At 36.9% G+C, this 17541-nt stretch overlaps 1 protein-coding gene and 1 long non-coding RNA gene across 2 annotated transcripts; one reads left to right on the forward strand and one right to left on the reverse strand.

Moving 5' to 3' along the window:
- Nucleotides 1–1622: 1622 nt before the first annotated feature.
- Nucleotides 1623–7013, reverse strand: LOC128212488 (uncharacterized). Its single transcript, XR_008257464.1, has 3 exons — nucleotides 6810–7013; nucleotides 2599–2738; nucleotides 1623–2328 (listed from the first exon to the last, which is right to left on the reverse strand). It is a non-coding gene; the product is annotated as an uncharacterized LOC128212488 (long non-coding RNA).
- Nucleotides 7014–7177: 164 nt separating this feature from the next.
- On the forward strand, nucleotides 7178–10289 carry LOC128212487 (5-hydroxytryptamine receptor 1-like). Its single transcript, XM_052917970.1, has one exon. The coding sequence runs from the start codon at nucleotides 7324–7326 to the stop codon at nucleotides 8623–8625; it is 1302 nt and encodes a 433-aa protein (XP_052773930.1). The 5' UTR covers nucleotides 7178–7323; the 3' UTR covers nucleotides 8626–10289.
- The last annotated feature ends 7252 nt before the right edge of the window (nucleotides 10290–17541 follow it).

Below are 17541 nucleotides of genomic sequence, written 5' to 3' on the forward strand. Positions count from 1 at the left end.
TTAATCTTAAAGCTGATGCAATTTCAGAGGGGCTAACACTAAGTCGGTTAGAATTTTTTAAGTAATTTTTTCGTAAAAAAGAAACCAACCTAAATCGTAGTTTTGAAGAATGAAGTTCATTGAGTGAGTCGGTAAGCTTAGTAAGAACGTGCATTGTTTTCACCATGTATTTTAGTAAAGGCATGATTGACGTCGCATGGAATTTAAAATGGAGAGACGCTTACACTAAAAATGGTCTGTGTCCCTCTTATAACAAACACTGAGGGTTTTTTAAAAAACAAAACAATTAAATATTTATATATTAGCACAAATAAGACTTATCAGAACATAACAGTCCTACTGCTTCAAAATATCCTCAGTCCAAAGGAAGCAAGGGTTTGGCAGATGGAAGTCTATCGAATGTTTCTGGAACGGTGAAGGGAACAACCTTCATTATCTGCAAGAAGGCCGCTAAAACAGAGCCAGGCTGTTGATTCTATGAACAAACTCTTACCCATATAAAAATGGTGTGAGCGATAACCCCGTGATTTTCTATAATATTAAATTATAATTAGCACAATGTTTCCTGTTCAGCAGCGTTTGGTTGTCGACAGCAATAAAACATTTATATCTTATTAAAAAGGGTGCAACAACGAAGATAGAAGGATTGTTTTTTTTATTTAATGCTATACAAAGCTAGTTCGGTTTCAATCAAGAAAATAGTATGTAATGAAAATACCGCTGGAGCGCGTTTCGATATAGATCTTAGAAGTAGTTAAGTCGTAAATTGAAATGATCTTATCATCCTATTATCTGCTACATAATGGGGAGAACAGAACTTAAGCCAATGTAAGAAAAGTCGAGGAAATTAAAACCATCAACGTGTTGCCATTTGTGACGACTATGCACATTTAGGTTTGTGGAAGGTACGTCTGATGAGCGAACGAGAAACTGTCATTTAAAAAGGCACTGTTAGGAAGTCGGACAATCGTGTGCAGTAACATGAATTTTATACTGTTGCTTTTATGATAAAGTTATATGGCATGAAGGAAATTATTGACTTTAAGTTAATTCTCAATGATTGTGAATGGATGGATTGAGCGTAGCGTACAAGCTTTTCATAATAATCAAGATATTACTTCAGGTCATCTAACTGACTAAGAAAACAACCTTATTTGCCGATACATCTCACGCTGTGAGTTTGTATCGGATGAGTGGCAGTAGACGGACCTTTAAGCACCCGCGAAAGTTGAAATTCTTAAGGATTTAGTCTAGTACATAAGGATTGCCTATCTTGCTGATCATGTATGTTGTACTCTCAATAAAATATTACAGGTCTTCGATCCCGCAACCTTTCTACAATAACACTACAATAGCCAGTGCGCTTATTTTGCCGCCTATGTATATGTTTACGTGATTTACAGCAATTTGACTCTACACATATTTACATATATATAAAATTTAATCAAGCCTGAACTCTTTACATAATCATCATTTATAAAGAGCTTCATACCGTAAATCAAGGCCAAAACCAATAATTGCTTAATTCCTGTTGTCGTATTATACTTTTAACCAAGCACGTAACGAAAAGTAACTCCGTATAAAAGTTTGTTTTGTATTTTATTAGAGGTGTTCCTCCTTATATATATATATATATAGAGAGAGAGAGAGAGCGCTATAAAATATGTATATTGCATATTGCATCTTTTTATATTTTATATATAAACAAAGTACCAATTTAATGTATTTTATCTTTCTCTGATAGGTTTTATAAAGTTTGTAAAATTAACAGATTGTTTGATACGGTTCTCGTAATAACATTTCAAGTAGTAAAATTCGGTTTGACTTACATTTTACTAATATTAGTTAAGAATACAAATACCAAAATGGTTTATAATATACTGGCAAAATTATAAAATATAATTTCAATGTCCCGATTGTATTTCGCGTCTCCAAACTGTTCTTCACTATGTTCCAACTCGATTGCTACTTCTCTCCCTATTCGTCTCCTACTTCTTCAAACTTATCACGAACACTGCACTATCTATTCATCGCGGGCACGTTCCCACTCGTTTACTAATACTACCCAAATTTGTATCCTTATGCTTTCCCAATTTATATCCTTATAATCTCCAAATTAGCCTCCTTACACTTTCAAAATTTATTTCCTTATACTCTCCAAATTCGACATACTATATTTTTCAAATCTCCGTATACCTTCTAATTCATCTCATTATACTCTCCAAATTTGTCTCCGTATATATTCCAAATTCGTCTCCGTTTTCTCTCTGCATTCGTTCCCGACACGTGTCTTATTCGTGTCCATATCTCTCCGCATTCGTCCCCAAACTGGAATTTATTAAAATATGCATTCCTTAAAAAATTAACTTGATCAAGCAAATATATACATGCATCATACATCGATGATCAAACAGTAAATAATATGTAACAGTACTTAAGAGTAATGATAACGATACAATGTTCAAATATGTAACGTTTGAGAATTAACTGTTACTTATATTATCAAACTAACATTCAAAATAAGAAGTACAGATACACTCATTAATAAAGTAATTTTGTCCCAAGTTATCAAATATTCTTCTTTGGCAACAACCACACCTGCTCTGTGAGACTCAATCATAATTGGCAACTACGACGAGCTTGCTCCTTAAGGATCTGCCTCAAGGCCTTTATTAACCAAACAATGTAGCACCGTTATCGAAAGCATGATATTCGCAAGGACCGGCGCTGATGGTTATCTGGAAGATAAGGGTTGATAGCTTAATGCTCAGGCACTACACAAAAATGTTTCAAAAAAGGATATGCCTACAAAAAACAATCTTGACATTACATGATAACCGCTCCTACAAGGGAAAATCCCATTTTAGTTTGGTACAGGCACTCCTTTTCCCTCGGCGCCAATTCAACATACATATGTTGTCCTGGAATAAGTTTGTTTGGTTCAGTTCTCTGAAAAATCTTATCTGCTTAACAAGTGTTTCACTTGTAATCCATTGTTTACTGCAAAACTTCCTTAGTATAAAAACTGCCCTGATAGCTCATTGGTCCGCTTCAATTGCTAAAAGATGTGGGTTTAAATACTGATCTGACGATATTATTACAACGAAGAAAGTAGCTCCTTCGCCTTGCACCGTTTTCTTGAAATAAACTAGTGTTTACATTCAAACATGGTGCTAAATGATATTTCTTCATAGATTATTATTATATATATAGTTCTGGGTTAACATTTGAGAAAAAAATGAACAAGAGCAAGATATGAATTTCAGTAGTTACTCATAAATTTGAGCCAAACTCGACCGTTGTTTCAAAAATTAACCTAATAAAGGAAATTAAAATACACTGCTGGTTTAACATATTTAATAAATATGGAAACAACAAAATGCTTTACTTTACATTAATAATTCAAAATACAAAAACTCGTTTGAGTAATGTAGCTATAATAACTAACATATGAAAGAAAATTTGAAATTTCATGCAACTATTAATCGCTAAGTCAATTTAGGTTGTAATTATTTTGGGAAGCTAACGTAAAAAAGAGTGTCCACCAAATTATACATGTATTATTAGACTGTCAGAAAACATTAAAGTCGTAACTGTTCATGTATGTTTGATTCGAAAAATAAATAAATAATAAATCCTGTATTTTGTTCATAGCTTAAAAGTTCCAGCAGTAACAGAAATTATATTGCGTTATATTCAATGTACTATGAAAGTTAAACACTCAATTTTGATACGCCAATATGATTCTAAAAGAAAGACTAAATGGCCTATTTTGTAAACAAAACAAAACAAGCTAAGCATAGTTGAAAGTATTTTAAACATTATGCAGATCTTTAAGAAATGAAATGCCGATTCATTTAAAAAAGGTTGCATAAAACAAACATATTTGAAAATAGCAAATACCTTCCTCTTTTTAGTTTACTTGTAAGACAATCTTCAAAGGCTGCCAAATTCCAAATAGCCGGGGGATCTGTGTTTTACATAATGTGATACCCATTCGGGCAAAATAAATCAAACCTCCAGACTTGGGGCAAATATGCCCAAGATTGTAAATGTACCCTAAAGGGTATTTGTGTTCACATGAACATAATTGCCCTGCATCAAAATTGATACCGACGGTATACCCCCCTTATGTAATTAGACATATATGTTATCAGGTTTTGCGTCAACAAAAACGAAGGCCAAGTTTGAAATAATTATAGCACACTAATGGGTTATGTCGCAGGTTTACATTCATGTACTTACTCAGGTACATATCAATATTTTTTAACGCATGACTTTCCATTTCAACGGAATAAATGGCATCGAATGGTTATATCTGCATAAAACAATTACTGATGTCATTATATTCACTGGACTGCAATTTGCATGTAATTACAAACTCTCAACCATTTGTGTTCAAGTTGATCAATCGGAAACAAATATTAAGAACACGGGACCGGATTTAAACGTGATAAGTATAGGTCAGCATTCGACATTGTAGTTTTAAGTATATTTATAATATAGTTCATGTGTTACACTTATAACACCTTTGATCCAATGTGTCGACGCGGCCATATCTATTAGTCGAATTATTCGCGTCGAAGCCTACTTAACGATATACTGTGCACAAAACACTTGGTTCAGATTTACTTGTTGAAGCATTAAGCAATAATGTTTCAATCGTCAAAGTTTCGTTGAGTGTTCTGTTGTCAATGTCACAGATTAAACTGGAACAGAGTTAGCTGTTATGTCATATTGTATGTCATGTTTGTTTTCTATGTTTGATTCTGTAACTTCTTATTTCTTCTCATCACCCTTATTTACTCATTTGCATGCATTTCCTATACTTAATTGACTGCATGGTGACCGTTGTTTTAACACCCTTTTCGGCGTTCTCAGGCACGCATGCGCAGTTCATATATTTAAATAGGACAGGCGCGACTATCCCTTGTACCAAGGCATTAGATATCCTTATTATCACATAAAGTGTGTTTAAAGTGTTTGTAGCCGAATTTCACTAAGAGAGCCCAATAGGAGTCGTGACATTAATGTGACACTACTCATAAAGTGCCTTATTTGGTTTACTTCTAGTAAACAGAGTAAGCTTATAATAAGTTTATTCTACTTCGTCAAAAACCCGTCCATTATGAAGATTAATTATTAAGATCTGTTTAAACTTCGGTTTCAGAAATCCCTAAACAAAACGGTTTATCATGCAGTTTATAAACACGAGGGTCAGAAAAAAACATTGTAAAAACAGACTAATTGGTAGCTCGCGAAGATCCGGTTCAGTTATCTATATCCTTAAACTTCACAAGACATCATTGTATTTCGTTTGCCGGAAGCTGCCTAACCACCAATAAAATCAGCTCTCACAGATAAAAAAATATCTGGAATGAATGCTTTTCGAAGAAATTGTAAAATGCGTGTTGTGTACACGGCGTTTCAGATTGACACAATCAAGATTAGTTCAATTGCTTGTAATGGTTTGTGAAAACACTTAAAAAGACCATTTCGTTGAAATGCTTATAAAGGAAGTACTTAAAATAGTGTCTACGTATGAGCTATTTGGTTGATAATAGCATGCTAAAATATTATAGTATTTCAAGTGAATCATAGGCAATTAAAAATCACTATGTAGGTTAAGGTTAGTAAATACATATTATTTATATTATCCATAAATCCTCGTTTAAAAAATTATTAATCATAAATAATATTTCAATAACGTGTATTAGAATAGAAATAATGAAGTCATATAAAATAAATTAATCTATCAATCAATTTATGATCGATCAATCAATCACATAATAAAAACGCGCGAACGGTATTAACAAGAATTTAAGTTTAAGAATATAATATGGTTTAAGGGAAACGTAAAATAACATGCCAGGTGCCTTGATTAAATGGTAAAAACATAAATTTAGATCTGTATGAAAAGAAAACGCAAATGCATTTCTCCAGTACAACAGTTGATATTGGAAAAGAGGTTAACTACCAATGCAAACGTTAATATGTTTATACAGTAGATAACACATATTCTTCCACCAGGCTCTAGCCGTCTTAACTTATGCCACTAGGCCGCGAACACAAATCCATTTCCTGCAATACAAAGGTTCATTATCATGACACTGTCGTTAATAACACCGCAGTCATTATTGTGAAAGTTGTAGTCAATGTAAACGTTATGAAATTGTTACATAAATAACATAAGATAGACGGAAAGGCAGCTGTGTGGTTATATCAGGCCGCCAGTCCGCTTACTTTACAGCGCTTGGCCTCTTACCTCACGTCGCTATGCCGCTAGCCTGCACACTTGACGCCGCCTAGCCGCCCAGCCGCTAGGCCGCGAAGCTGATTACCTCACTCAACTAGGTCGCTAAATACACATATATTCAAAACGAATGAAAGTACTCTGTCCATTTCAAATGTTAGCCGTGTGGGATACAAAAACAGATCACTAGATCAGATATTAGTAACATATTGTAAACATTAAAACTCTAACTATAATACCAGAAAGACAAAATCAGAATGTCAGTCAAGTTCTCATGTTTACAGTTTTGGTACTCTGATGTACGAAATAGGGAATATACTTATTTTCAATTTCGTCATAACAATGAGCGGTACATTGCCAATTGACCATTTATACGTGAGCTCTTTCATCTTAGCTTTTCCGCTTTTTACCTTTTTAGATGTGTATGCTAGCTTTTATATAGCTAAGAGCAATATTTTCTGCAAGTTTTAACGTATAAAGCTCAATTATCATACCAATATTATATTTATATATCCGTGTGTATATATTGTCATTAAGTAATGCATATATTTCATACCACAAGGTTTTCAGCATTGGAATCGTCCCATCAGTAACAGTTCCATCAAGTGTCAAGCGCCAAAGGAAGACACCACACAGCTAGCAATGTCAGACTAGAAACAACCAACCATGCTTCTTAAATGGAAATTGAACTGCCGTATAACCAGAAATTTATATGAGTGTATTGTTGAAAGAGAGGTAAACATATTTATCAATATTTCGAAGAAGCGTGTTTTTTTCTAGCATATTTCAGTGAAATCCTTGTCATAAGCACTTACAGGCGCAGAAATTGTTTTCTATTTTCTATTAGATCGAATAAGTGCATCTCATTCGCCGGATCAAGACAATAGGGAAGAAAATAAATGATATTTAAGTCACGATTTACGACGAGTAGGCACTAAACAAACCATCAATCAAAGGACGCGTAATAAAGTTCTGAATTATGATGTTATTGATTGAATTAATTATAAACTATATTCTAATTGACATTTCGTAAGTTGTATATCAATGTTTTAACAATATTTCTTCAGACAATGAGTACTATTAGTTTTCGGCATACTGTGAATGACAGAGGCGCTGACAATGGCACTATTCTTTCTAATGCGACGGAAAGTGAATTATTGGACAAAATAAATGACGAAATAAGACGGGCTGTCACACCTGTGTCGGTTTTTGTTGGACTTGAAGTATTTCTTGGATTTTTTGGCAATTTATTTGTTCTGTACGTGTTTAAAAAGCGTTACCATAACTGTAATTTCCGCTACTTTGTGCTGTGCTTGGCTTTTTTAGACTTTATCAGCACGCTCACCACGATGCCTGGAGAGATTCTCACGCAGCAATACTGGTACAAGTACCCGTTCCCCATCATCTGTAAAGTCAAGTCCTTCTTTAATATGTTCACTGTATCAGGGGAGGCGTTTTGTCTGTGCACAATTGCCGTCGATCGCTACCGGAAGGTGTGTGCTCCATTTGGATGGCAGATCAGGCCTCGCCAGGCGCGTATCTTGTGCGGAATCATCTACGTCGCGGCGTTTGCCATTTCTCTCCCGGTCTCGTTCTTCTGGGGAATCCACAAGGACGTTAGGATATACAGGAACAGAAATGTCACTGTCACTATCTGTGAAAAGGATGCTCATTATGTAGACAGTAGACAGCCGTTTGTATACGCTACATCAGTGGAGGTCATTATTGGGATATGTTTGGTGGTCATGCTCGTTCTTTATATACTGGTAGCAAAGAAACTCATTATAAGTCGTCCATTGGCTAAAAGGCGCCAACAATCAGGCGCCCATATGGTCAGCAAGTCACCAGCGTTACAGACAAAATTCAAACACAAAACTGAGATCAGCAGTGGAGGAGGTGTTTCCTTTTCTGACGTACTGATCAGGAATGGAATAGCAACCAAAGAGTTGAGTACAACGGAAATGAGGTCCATCGATGACGAAAGTGTCCCAGTTGACGTCAATGATGTTTATAGCACGGACACCGAAACAACGCGTGAGGGTGGAACGTCTGATGACCTTCACAGGCACCGGTCGCAGCGTCGACGTCGAGAAATAGCTACCCGTGTTCGCCGGAAAACGTACATCATGTTTGTTCTGACAATCTTATTCATTGTCACAACAATTATGTATATGACATTATTAGCGTTTATATCAGGAGGGATCTTAAAGAGTTTAAATGACTATGAGAAGGCCGTATATTTCTTCTTCTTCAGACTTGTGTTCATAAACCATGTTATCAACCCTTTCTTGTACGGCTGTCTTGATCCTCAGTTTAAACAAATATTAGGAGATATGAAAACATACGTACTTAAAACACTAAGGAACGGTTGATTAAACTGTGTGCGTGTCATTTTTTGCCAACGATAGTCGCGTTCCTCAAATTATGTTCAACGGAACTCTAGATACAAATGATTTGCATGCTACGACCTCCGATCTAGTGGCATTTTTTTCGCCATATTCGTACTCAGCGCGACTGTAAAACAAGTATGTTCCAATATTTCAAGAAAGTGTGCAAACAAGAAAAAATGGTAGCCACCCGAAATAATGAAACGTCAACCGACAACGTCACAGAGGTATAGCCCAATGCAGTGTGTTTTTATCAACAAAACGTATGATTAAGTGCTGATTTTAAATTGTTGCATATTATGATTACATTTAAAAAAGAAAAACACGTCATTCCAAAGACAAAGACTTTGTGTAAATACATGTCAATTTATATAAGTTCACTTCCAGTATTTTCTAAATGCATTCTTGTGTTTGTCAGAGTGCGAGTTAATGCGTAAATATATTGTTGTGTTTCCTCCGTAAAGGTATTGTACCTTTTTAAATCTGTTTGAAAGTTTGTGTCTGTTTTCTTTTTTTACGGTTTGGATGAAAACATAATCCTTAATTATAAAATCTATAGAAAAACGAACCTTGTATTGCGCTCGATGTCTATAGTGATCATGCCATTTTGTATATGTTTCATTGTTAAACGCGAGACTCTTTTGTTTTGGAACCAATTACAATGGCCTTTTTAATAATGAAATTGTATAAATTGTACAACAAAATTATAATTATTCAATTATATAATATAAAAGTAAAAAATGAGTTTCAAAACCTCTTTTTTCAGTGTTTATTTAGTACATATGGGTATCTTTAATAATATAAACAATAAAATAATAATATAATAAAAAATATTAATATCTGTAATAATGCTGTGGATTAATCTATAACAATTCAACTTAATTGCTAAAAATTTTTTTAAAGGTATGAAAATAAGAAAATGTTTTTACAAGACCAAAATTATCAACACAGCTAATATTGCTAACTGTAATAGGAAGTCCATAATGAGTCAGATTTGTACTTAAAAAATCAAAGTCAGCACTTTGTATAATAGTAGAGCAATCGCAACTACAAGTTGTTGAAAACAGGCAAACAAGGAAATTTAAAAAAAAATCACACTATTTTCAGCGTTTAAGTATTGTATATATATATAGCCCTATTTTGATCTTCCCTTATTTGTTAAAATACAGAGCTAGCCTCTCATAACACGCTCTTAAGAATTTCAAGTATTCAACACATGAGATTTAGTTGGTTCAGTAAAGAGTGATCGACCTCTATGAAAAATGTGATCAGATCTTAGCTGGTTCAGCTAGGAGTGGTTAAAGTCTATGAGTATAGTGTTGTTGTTAAAACTAAAAACATAACATTTCTAGTTGTTGTTTTTTTTAATTTCATAGATATGAGTAGCGATTGACATTGGTAAGGATTTCCTGCGAATAATCACTTCTGAGTTACAGCACTAATACTTTTTTGCAATTGTATTCTTGTTATAAATAGACATGCGCTTTATTTCAAGTTAAATTATGTTCTTGTATTATTCTTTCAGCTTGAAGGAAAAAGGGGGTAATACTTGTCTGAAATAAACAGTTCACTATATGTGTGTCTACATCTGTACAATAGGCAAACGGTGCACATGTAAACGATAAAAGTAAATAAACTATTGCACTATGTGATGTGTTATTTTCTTTCATTTTTGTATAGACATTGATAATGAATCAAGCTTAATCTTTATTTCAAGACTCTATTTGAAGCAAAATAATTTGTTTGGGCGTAAAATTTATGACGTTATTTATCTGTTCTTGTCTAAGGGGCACCGGGGTTACACATCGGGTCTAGTCCAACTGGTTTCCCCGTTACACAATCTGTCCTTGTCTAGCGGACACCTGGATTACACATCCGGTCTTGTCCTACGGGCATCGCCGTTACTAATTCTACATGTCTAACGAACACCGGGGTTACACATCGGGTCTAGTTCCACGGGCAACGTCGTTACTCAATCTGGCCTGGTCTTACGGACACCGGGGTTACACATCCGGTTAGTCATACGCGCATCATCGTTACCCAATCAATCTGTTCTTGTTTAACGGATACCGGGGTTACATATCGGGTCTTTTCATACGGGCATCGCCGTTACTCAATCTGGCCTTGTCTAACGGACACCGGGGCTACACATCCGGTCTAGTCCTACGGACATCGACGTTACTCAATCTGTCCTTGTCTAACGGGCATCGGGGTTACACATCTGGTCTAGTCCTACGGGCAACGCCGTTACTTAATTTGCCCTTGTCTAAAAGACATTGGGGTTACACATCCGGTCTAGTCCTACGGGCATCGCCGTTACTCAATCTGGCCTTGTCTAACGGACACCGGGGTTACATTTCGGGTCGAGTCCTAGGTGCATCGCCGTTACTCAATCTGTCCTTTTCTAACGGACATCGGGGTTAAATATTCGGTCTAGTCCTACGGGCATCGCCATTACTCAAGCTGTCCTTGTCTAATGGACACCGGGGTTAGACATCGGATTAAGTCCTACGGGCATCGCCGTTACTCAATCTGTTCTTGTCTTACGGGCATCGCCGTTACTCAATCTGTCCTTGTCTAACGGACATCGGGGTAACATATCAGGTCTATTCCCACGGACATCGCCGTTACTCAATCTGTCCTTGTCTGACGGACACCGGGGTTACACATCCAGTCAAGTCCTACGTACTTCGGCGTTACTCAATCTGTTCTTGTCTAACGGACACCGGGGTAACATAACAGGTCTATTCCCACGGATATCGCCGTTACTCAATCTGTCCTTGTCTGACGGACACCGGGGTTACACATCTAGTCAAGTCCTACGTACTTCGCCGTTACTCAATCTGGCCTTGTCTAACAAACACTTGGGTAACATATCGGGTCTAGTCCTACGGGCATCGCCGTTACTCAATCTGTCCTTGTCTAACGGACACCGGGGTAACACATCAGGTCTAATCCTACGGACATCGCCGTTACTCAATCTGTCCTTGTTTATCAGACATAGGGGTTACACATCGGTTCTAGTCCTACGGACATCGCCGTTACTCGATCTTTCCTTGTCTGACTGACACCGGGGTTACATATCGGGCCTAGTCCTACGGACATCGCCGTTACTCAATCTGTCCTTGTCTAACGGACACCGGGGTTATATATCGGGTATAGTCCTACGTGCTTCGCCGTTACTCAATTTGTCCTTGTCTGACTGACACCGGGGTTACACATCCAGTCAAGTCCTACGTACATCGCCTTTTCTCAAACTGGCCTTGTCTAACGGACACCGGAGTTACACATCGGGTCTAGTCCTACGGACATCTCCGTTACTCAATCAAGCCTTGTCTTATGGGCATCGGGGTAACACATCGGGTCTAGTCCTACGGACATAATCGTTACTCAATCTGTCCTTGTCTGACGGACACCGGGGTTACACATCCAGTCAAGTCCTACGTCCTTCGCCGTTACTCAATCTGGCCTTGTCTAACGGACACCGGGGGAACACATCGGGTCTAATCATACGGACATCGCCGTTACTCAATCTGTCCTTGTTTAACAGACATAGGGGTTACACATCGGGTCTAGTCCTACGGACATCGCCGTTACTCAATCTGTCCTTGTCTTACGGACACCGGGGTTACATATCAGGTTTATTCCCACGGACATCGCCGTTACTCAGTCTGGCCTTGTCTAACAGTCACCGGGGTTGCACATCGGGTCAAGTCCTACGGACATCGCCGTTACTCAATCTGGCCTTGCCTTACGGGCATCGGGGTTACACATCAGGTCTAATCATATGGACATCGCCGTTACTCAATCTGTCCTTTCCTAACGGGCATCTGGGTTACACATTTTCTTAGCTTAATTCGCAGTTGCATTTCACTTTTTCTACATATAGGGAGAATCTTATTATATATACCCGCATGTTACCTTCAAATCAACAACCAAACGTGTATATCTGATACTGCATTAAGTGGAACAGACTGTGCAAGGTCGATAGAAATCCTTGTCATACCTGGTACTGCATTAAGTGGAACAGACTGTGCAAGGTCGATAAAAATCCCTGTCATATCTGGTATTTCATTAAGGGGAACAGACTGTGCAAGGTCGATACAAATCCCTATCATATCTGATATTGCATTTAGGGGAACAGACTGTTCAAGTTCGATAGAAATCCCTGTCATATCTGATATTGCATTAAGGGGAACAGACTGTAAAAGGTCGATAGAAATCCCTGTCATATATGATATTGCATTAAAGGGAACAGACTGTGCAAAGTCGATAAAAATCCCTGTCATATCTAGTATTGCATTTAGGGGAACAGACTGTACAAGACCGATTGAAATCCCTGTCCTCTTTTTATCGAAAAACTTACTGTTCGAGACGTGACTACATCGTAAGAAATCGTTGAAATAGGTTTTGTGGTCGCTTGCACGTAGTCAATATCCGCGATTGTTTAAGTACAGCTAAGGAGCGGTACTCATAGAATATCTTATGTCATTTCCTATATTGAAGTCCTTTCTTAAGCTTCATAATTACCATCTTATTAAACAATGTCAATGTTGAACATTCCTTTTCATACACTTAAATCACAATTAATATTTCTAATGGAAACAAAACCTTATTACAATTGTATTATATATTTTAAATTGACAATGAAAATTCGCTGATATGTAGAAGTGACAGATGCACAAACAAAATGCGTGTCTCATTTGAAAACTGTAATCGGCCAAATGTGAGTCCAGCTTAGTGAAAGACAAGTCAACATAGAACCATAATCACATTTTGTGAAAAATCACAATATGCACAAATCACTTTTGAACAAAGTGTGATTTCATTTTCTCGATTTATAATTTGTGATATTTTGTGATACGAATCGAATCGAAGCACAATTTCATAGTAACCATTGTTATAGTTGTCATACTTTGTCGTCGGGCAAAGCATGACGGACATATGGGGATCATGTTGTCCGACATCGTCGTCGTTTACATCGTCATACATTCCTGTCCGTTCTCTTACTTGAACATCCGTCATCCAGTCTTTATTGAACTTAGTTACAATGTTTATTGGCATACTATCTTGACTGATTTCAACAACAGCCAAATGGCAATATTAAACTTATTAAGTTATATGTTGCCACACATATATAGTGTCTGCACGTATACATACATGCAGCAGTATCTATGACACGTCACGACGCGTTATGATAATATCCAAGCACATGCTCTTCCGAGCCGATATCACCTTCCGGTCTTTATCACTAGTTAATAATATATTCGTACCTTTAAATTTAAATGCATATGTAGATATACCGTACAAAAGTTCGGTAGTTGTAGTAGAAGTAGTAGTAGTGGTAGTGGTAGTTGTAGTAGTAGTAGCAGTTACAGTAACAGTAGCAGTAGTAGAAGTAGAAGGTCCGACCGTTCTTGGTAAGAAATGCTCAACGTGCTTAAAATATTTTTGATATGTGGCAACTCCATATCATATCAGTTTATTTTACATCCGAAAGATCGATGTTAATAGGATGAAAAGAATATATGGTTATAAGGAAAACAAATACATTTCAGAGCATGGGAATATCATCGTCTTAAGTATTCAATTTAAAGTGGTATCCATACTTAACACGATTTTTGGAGATGAAAGTAAGATATTCAAATGTTAAGGAAGAATATTTCAGAAAACGCATACGAAAAATAATTGTATTTAAACTGCTTCTCAACTATCCTTCCCTAACTCTTGTTTATCCTAAAAGCTCATCTTTAAAATCTGTTCAAATTCTAATGTTATGGAAGTTGAAAGAAATAGTCTTGCATCCAAAACAATATATCAATGACAAGGCCAACTTGTTTTGAAAACAGAATGAGTTATTGGGCAAGAAATTGTTTGAGGCTCAATTTTAGTTCCTGTGCTACTAGCTTCAAGCTCTTTTGGTGAGGTTATGATTACAAAATATTGTGCAGGATATATCAAAATGAATGACGCATACTTCTTAAACCTTGAACATGTTTTCGAGGCGACCTAGTATGGAAGCGTAAATCGTATATACTGATGATACGATTTTCTTATCTTATCAACTGATGAAGTGAATTTGACAATTTACGTTGTATCGACAAAAACAATTGAACCTTTTATGTTGACTTCATTACCATTTTTATAATCGAACTTAACATTCCGTTCATAATGACAAGGATTCTGCTCACAAGTTTCCTTGAATTTTAGTAAATATATCGGATCTTACATTTGACCTTATGACATACTGTTTGACCATATACGGCTTGTTAAGAAGGCAAAAAGTGACCAAATTGAGTTTATTTTGTGCACAGTATTAACGTAATATTTCTTTCACCAAGTTACCTATCTATTGACACAGCATATCCAAGTATCTGATGTAACCAATTTGTTATTCCTATGTAAACAACAGCAAAATCAATACCAAAACATGGTACATGACCTCGAATTTATAAAGACAGCTTTTCGGTTTCATTTTTCATTGATTCTTGGCCAAAATTGCGTCCTAAACAAATCGAGGAAAATAACGCGGACTGGCCGGAAATTGTCAGAATTGAAGTATAAATCCTTAAAAAGGCCTAATGCAATGACCCAAATGACACTAAATTGGAGACAGAAACGTTTAAACACCACATACACACATCCCAAACAGACGAAAATGCATCCAAATATATAGTAAAAAGATGTTGGTCTCTTTTATATTATCAAATGACACTTAAACATTTTATTAGAGTGTTATAAAAACTGCCCTATTGAATTATAAGAGCTAGATAATATTTTCTCTGAAAATGGACCAAGCTAGATGACATATATTCCAGGTATCCTAAAAGATAAGAACAATTCATTGCATTCTGTTTGACTAAATCTGAGGAACCAACAACTAAACGATTATTACAACGATACCATGCATGGCAATGTACGTATAAACTGAATGATATTAACCCGGCGTGACAATTTGACTACATTTTATTAGTTTCGAAAACACTTAAAGTGAACATTTCGTTAAAATGTACGTACTTGAACAACTTCCTGAGTTTGGAATATATTGGTGATAGTTTGAATATTATACTAGTTATTATATGGTATTTCAATTATTCATTCAATTTTTACAATCAATATATCAATATTTACGTTAGGGTTAGACAATTAAGCAACACATATATAGATCTACATCATTTAGGCCAATAAACGTGTTAATCACAATCAATCGTTTAATAAATATGTTTTAGAAAACTACTCAAAATATAAATAATTTCGTAATCAATCAATCAACTTATATATTTATTATAAATCCTTCAGTCAAAAAAAATATAAACGCACAAATAACACTTAAAAACCAAGCAAAATTTAAATTGATACAAAATGTTAAAATAGCATGGCTGGTGCCTTGTTAAGATAGTAAAACCTGAAATAAGCTTTGTATAAATTGAAAAGACACAGGCAATTTGTGTAATATAAACGTTCAAATTGGCGTAAAAAGGTTAATTATCATGAAACGTTCGTTACATAGACGACAAAAAATCATCATTTTGCAAGATGTGTTCGATGGAATATTTAATGTTAATTTTACAGCATAAGACCGCCAGACCTCCAGGACCCGTACATCACGCAACAAGGCCGCTAGGCCTCTAACTTCACGCCGCTAGGCCGGCAGTTTCAGGCAACAAGGCTGCTAGGCCTCTAACTTCACGCCGCTAGGCCGGCAGTTTCAGGTAACAAGGCTGCTAGGACTCTAACTTCAAGCCGCTAGGCCGGCCGTTTCAGGCAATACGGCTGCTAGGCCTCTATCTTCACGCCGCTAGGCCGGCAGTTAGACACAACAAGGCCGCTAGGCCTCTAACTTCACGCAGCTAGGCCGGCAGTTTCAGGCAACTAGGCCGCTAGGCCTCTAACTTCACGCCGCTAGGCCGGCAGTTTCACGCAACAAGGCCGCTAGGCCTCTAACTTCACGCCGCTAGGCCTGCAGTTTCAGGCAACAAGGCCGATAGGCCTCTAACTTCACGCAGCAGCTAGGCCGGCAGTTTCAGGCAACTAGGCCGCTAGGCCTCTATCTTCACGCCGCTAGGCCGGCAGTTTTTGGCAACAAGGCCACTAGGCCTCTAACTTCACGCCGCTTGGCCGGCAGTTTCAGGCAACTAGACCGCTAGGCATCTAACTTCACGCCGCTAGGCCGGCAGTTTCACGCAACAAGGCCGCTAGGCCTCTAACTTCACGCCGCTAGGCCGGCAGTTTCAGGCAACTAGGCCGAAAGGCCTCTAACTTCACACCGCTAGGCCGGCAGTTTCAGGCAACTATGCCGCTGGGCCTCTAGCTTCACGCCGCTAGGTCGGCAGTTTCAGGCAACTAGGCCGCTGGGCCTCTAACTTCAAGCAGCTAGGCCGGCATTTTCAGGCAACTAGGCCGCTAGGCTACCAGCTTCACAGTACACTCAAAATGATTTCTTTAACCGTTCTTTGAAAGTTTCAGTTAAAGTCATGGCAGATCAAGAAAGGAGGTACTTAAGTCAAGTTCAATTGCATGGATCTCTTTAGACTATTCAATCGATAAAGAGGTTTATACTACGGGTTTGCTACATATCACAATACTTTAACTAATTGCTGTACATCTAGTCTCATGTTTTTATAATTATTATTCTTAAATCATATTTGTTTATCTAAAAAATGGCATTTTCATTTGGGGAATATCAAATACGTTTGTACTTTACATTTATAATTTATGAAGTAAAATTCGTCAAATGGGGTTTATAAAACGAATTTATATGTATTCACCTGTCAATTGATTGACTAATAGTTATACCTAAATGAACATGAAAACGAATGTACGACACATTAATTATGATCAAAGTTTAAATTGTCTTATTACTTTGCAAAAATATCGAAGTTTCAGGCTCGTCAATTATGT

The sequence above is a fragment of the Mya arenaria genome, chromosome 12 (genome assembly GCF_026914265.1).
Source record: "Mya arenaria isolate MELC-2E11 chromosome 12, ASM2691426v1".
NCBI lineage: Eukaryota > Metazoa > Mollusca > Bivalvia > Myida > Myidae > Mya > Mya arenaria.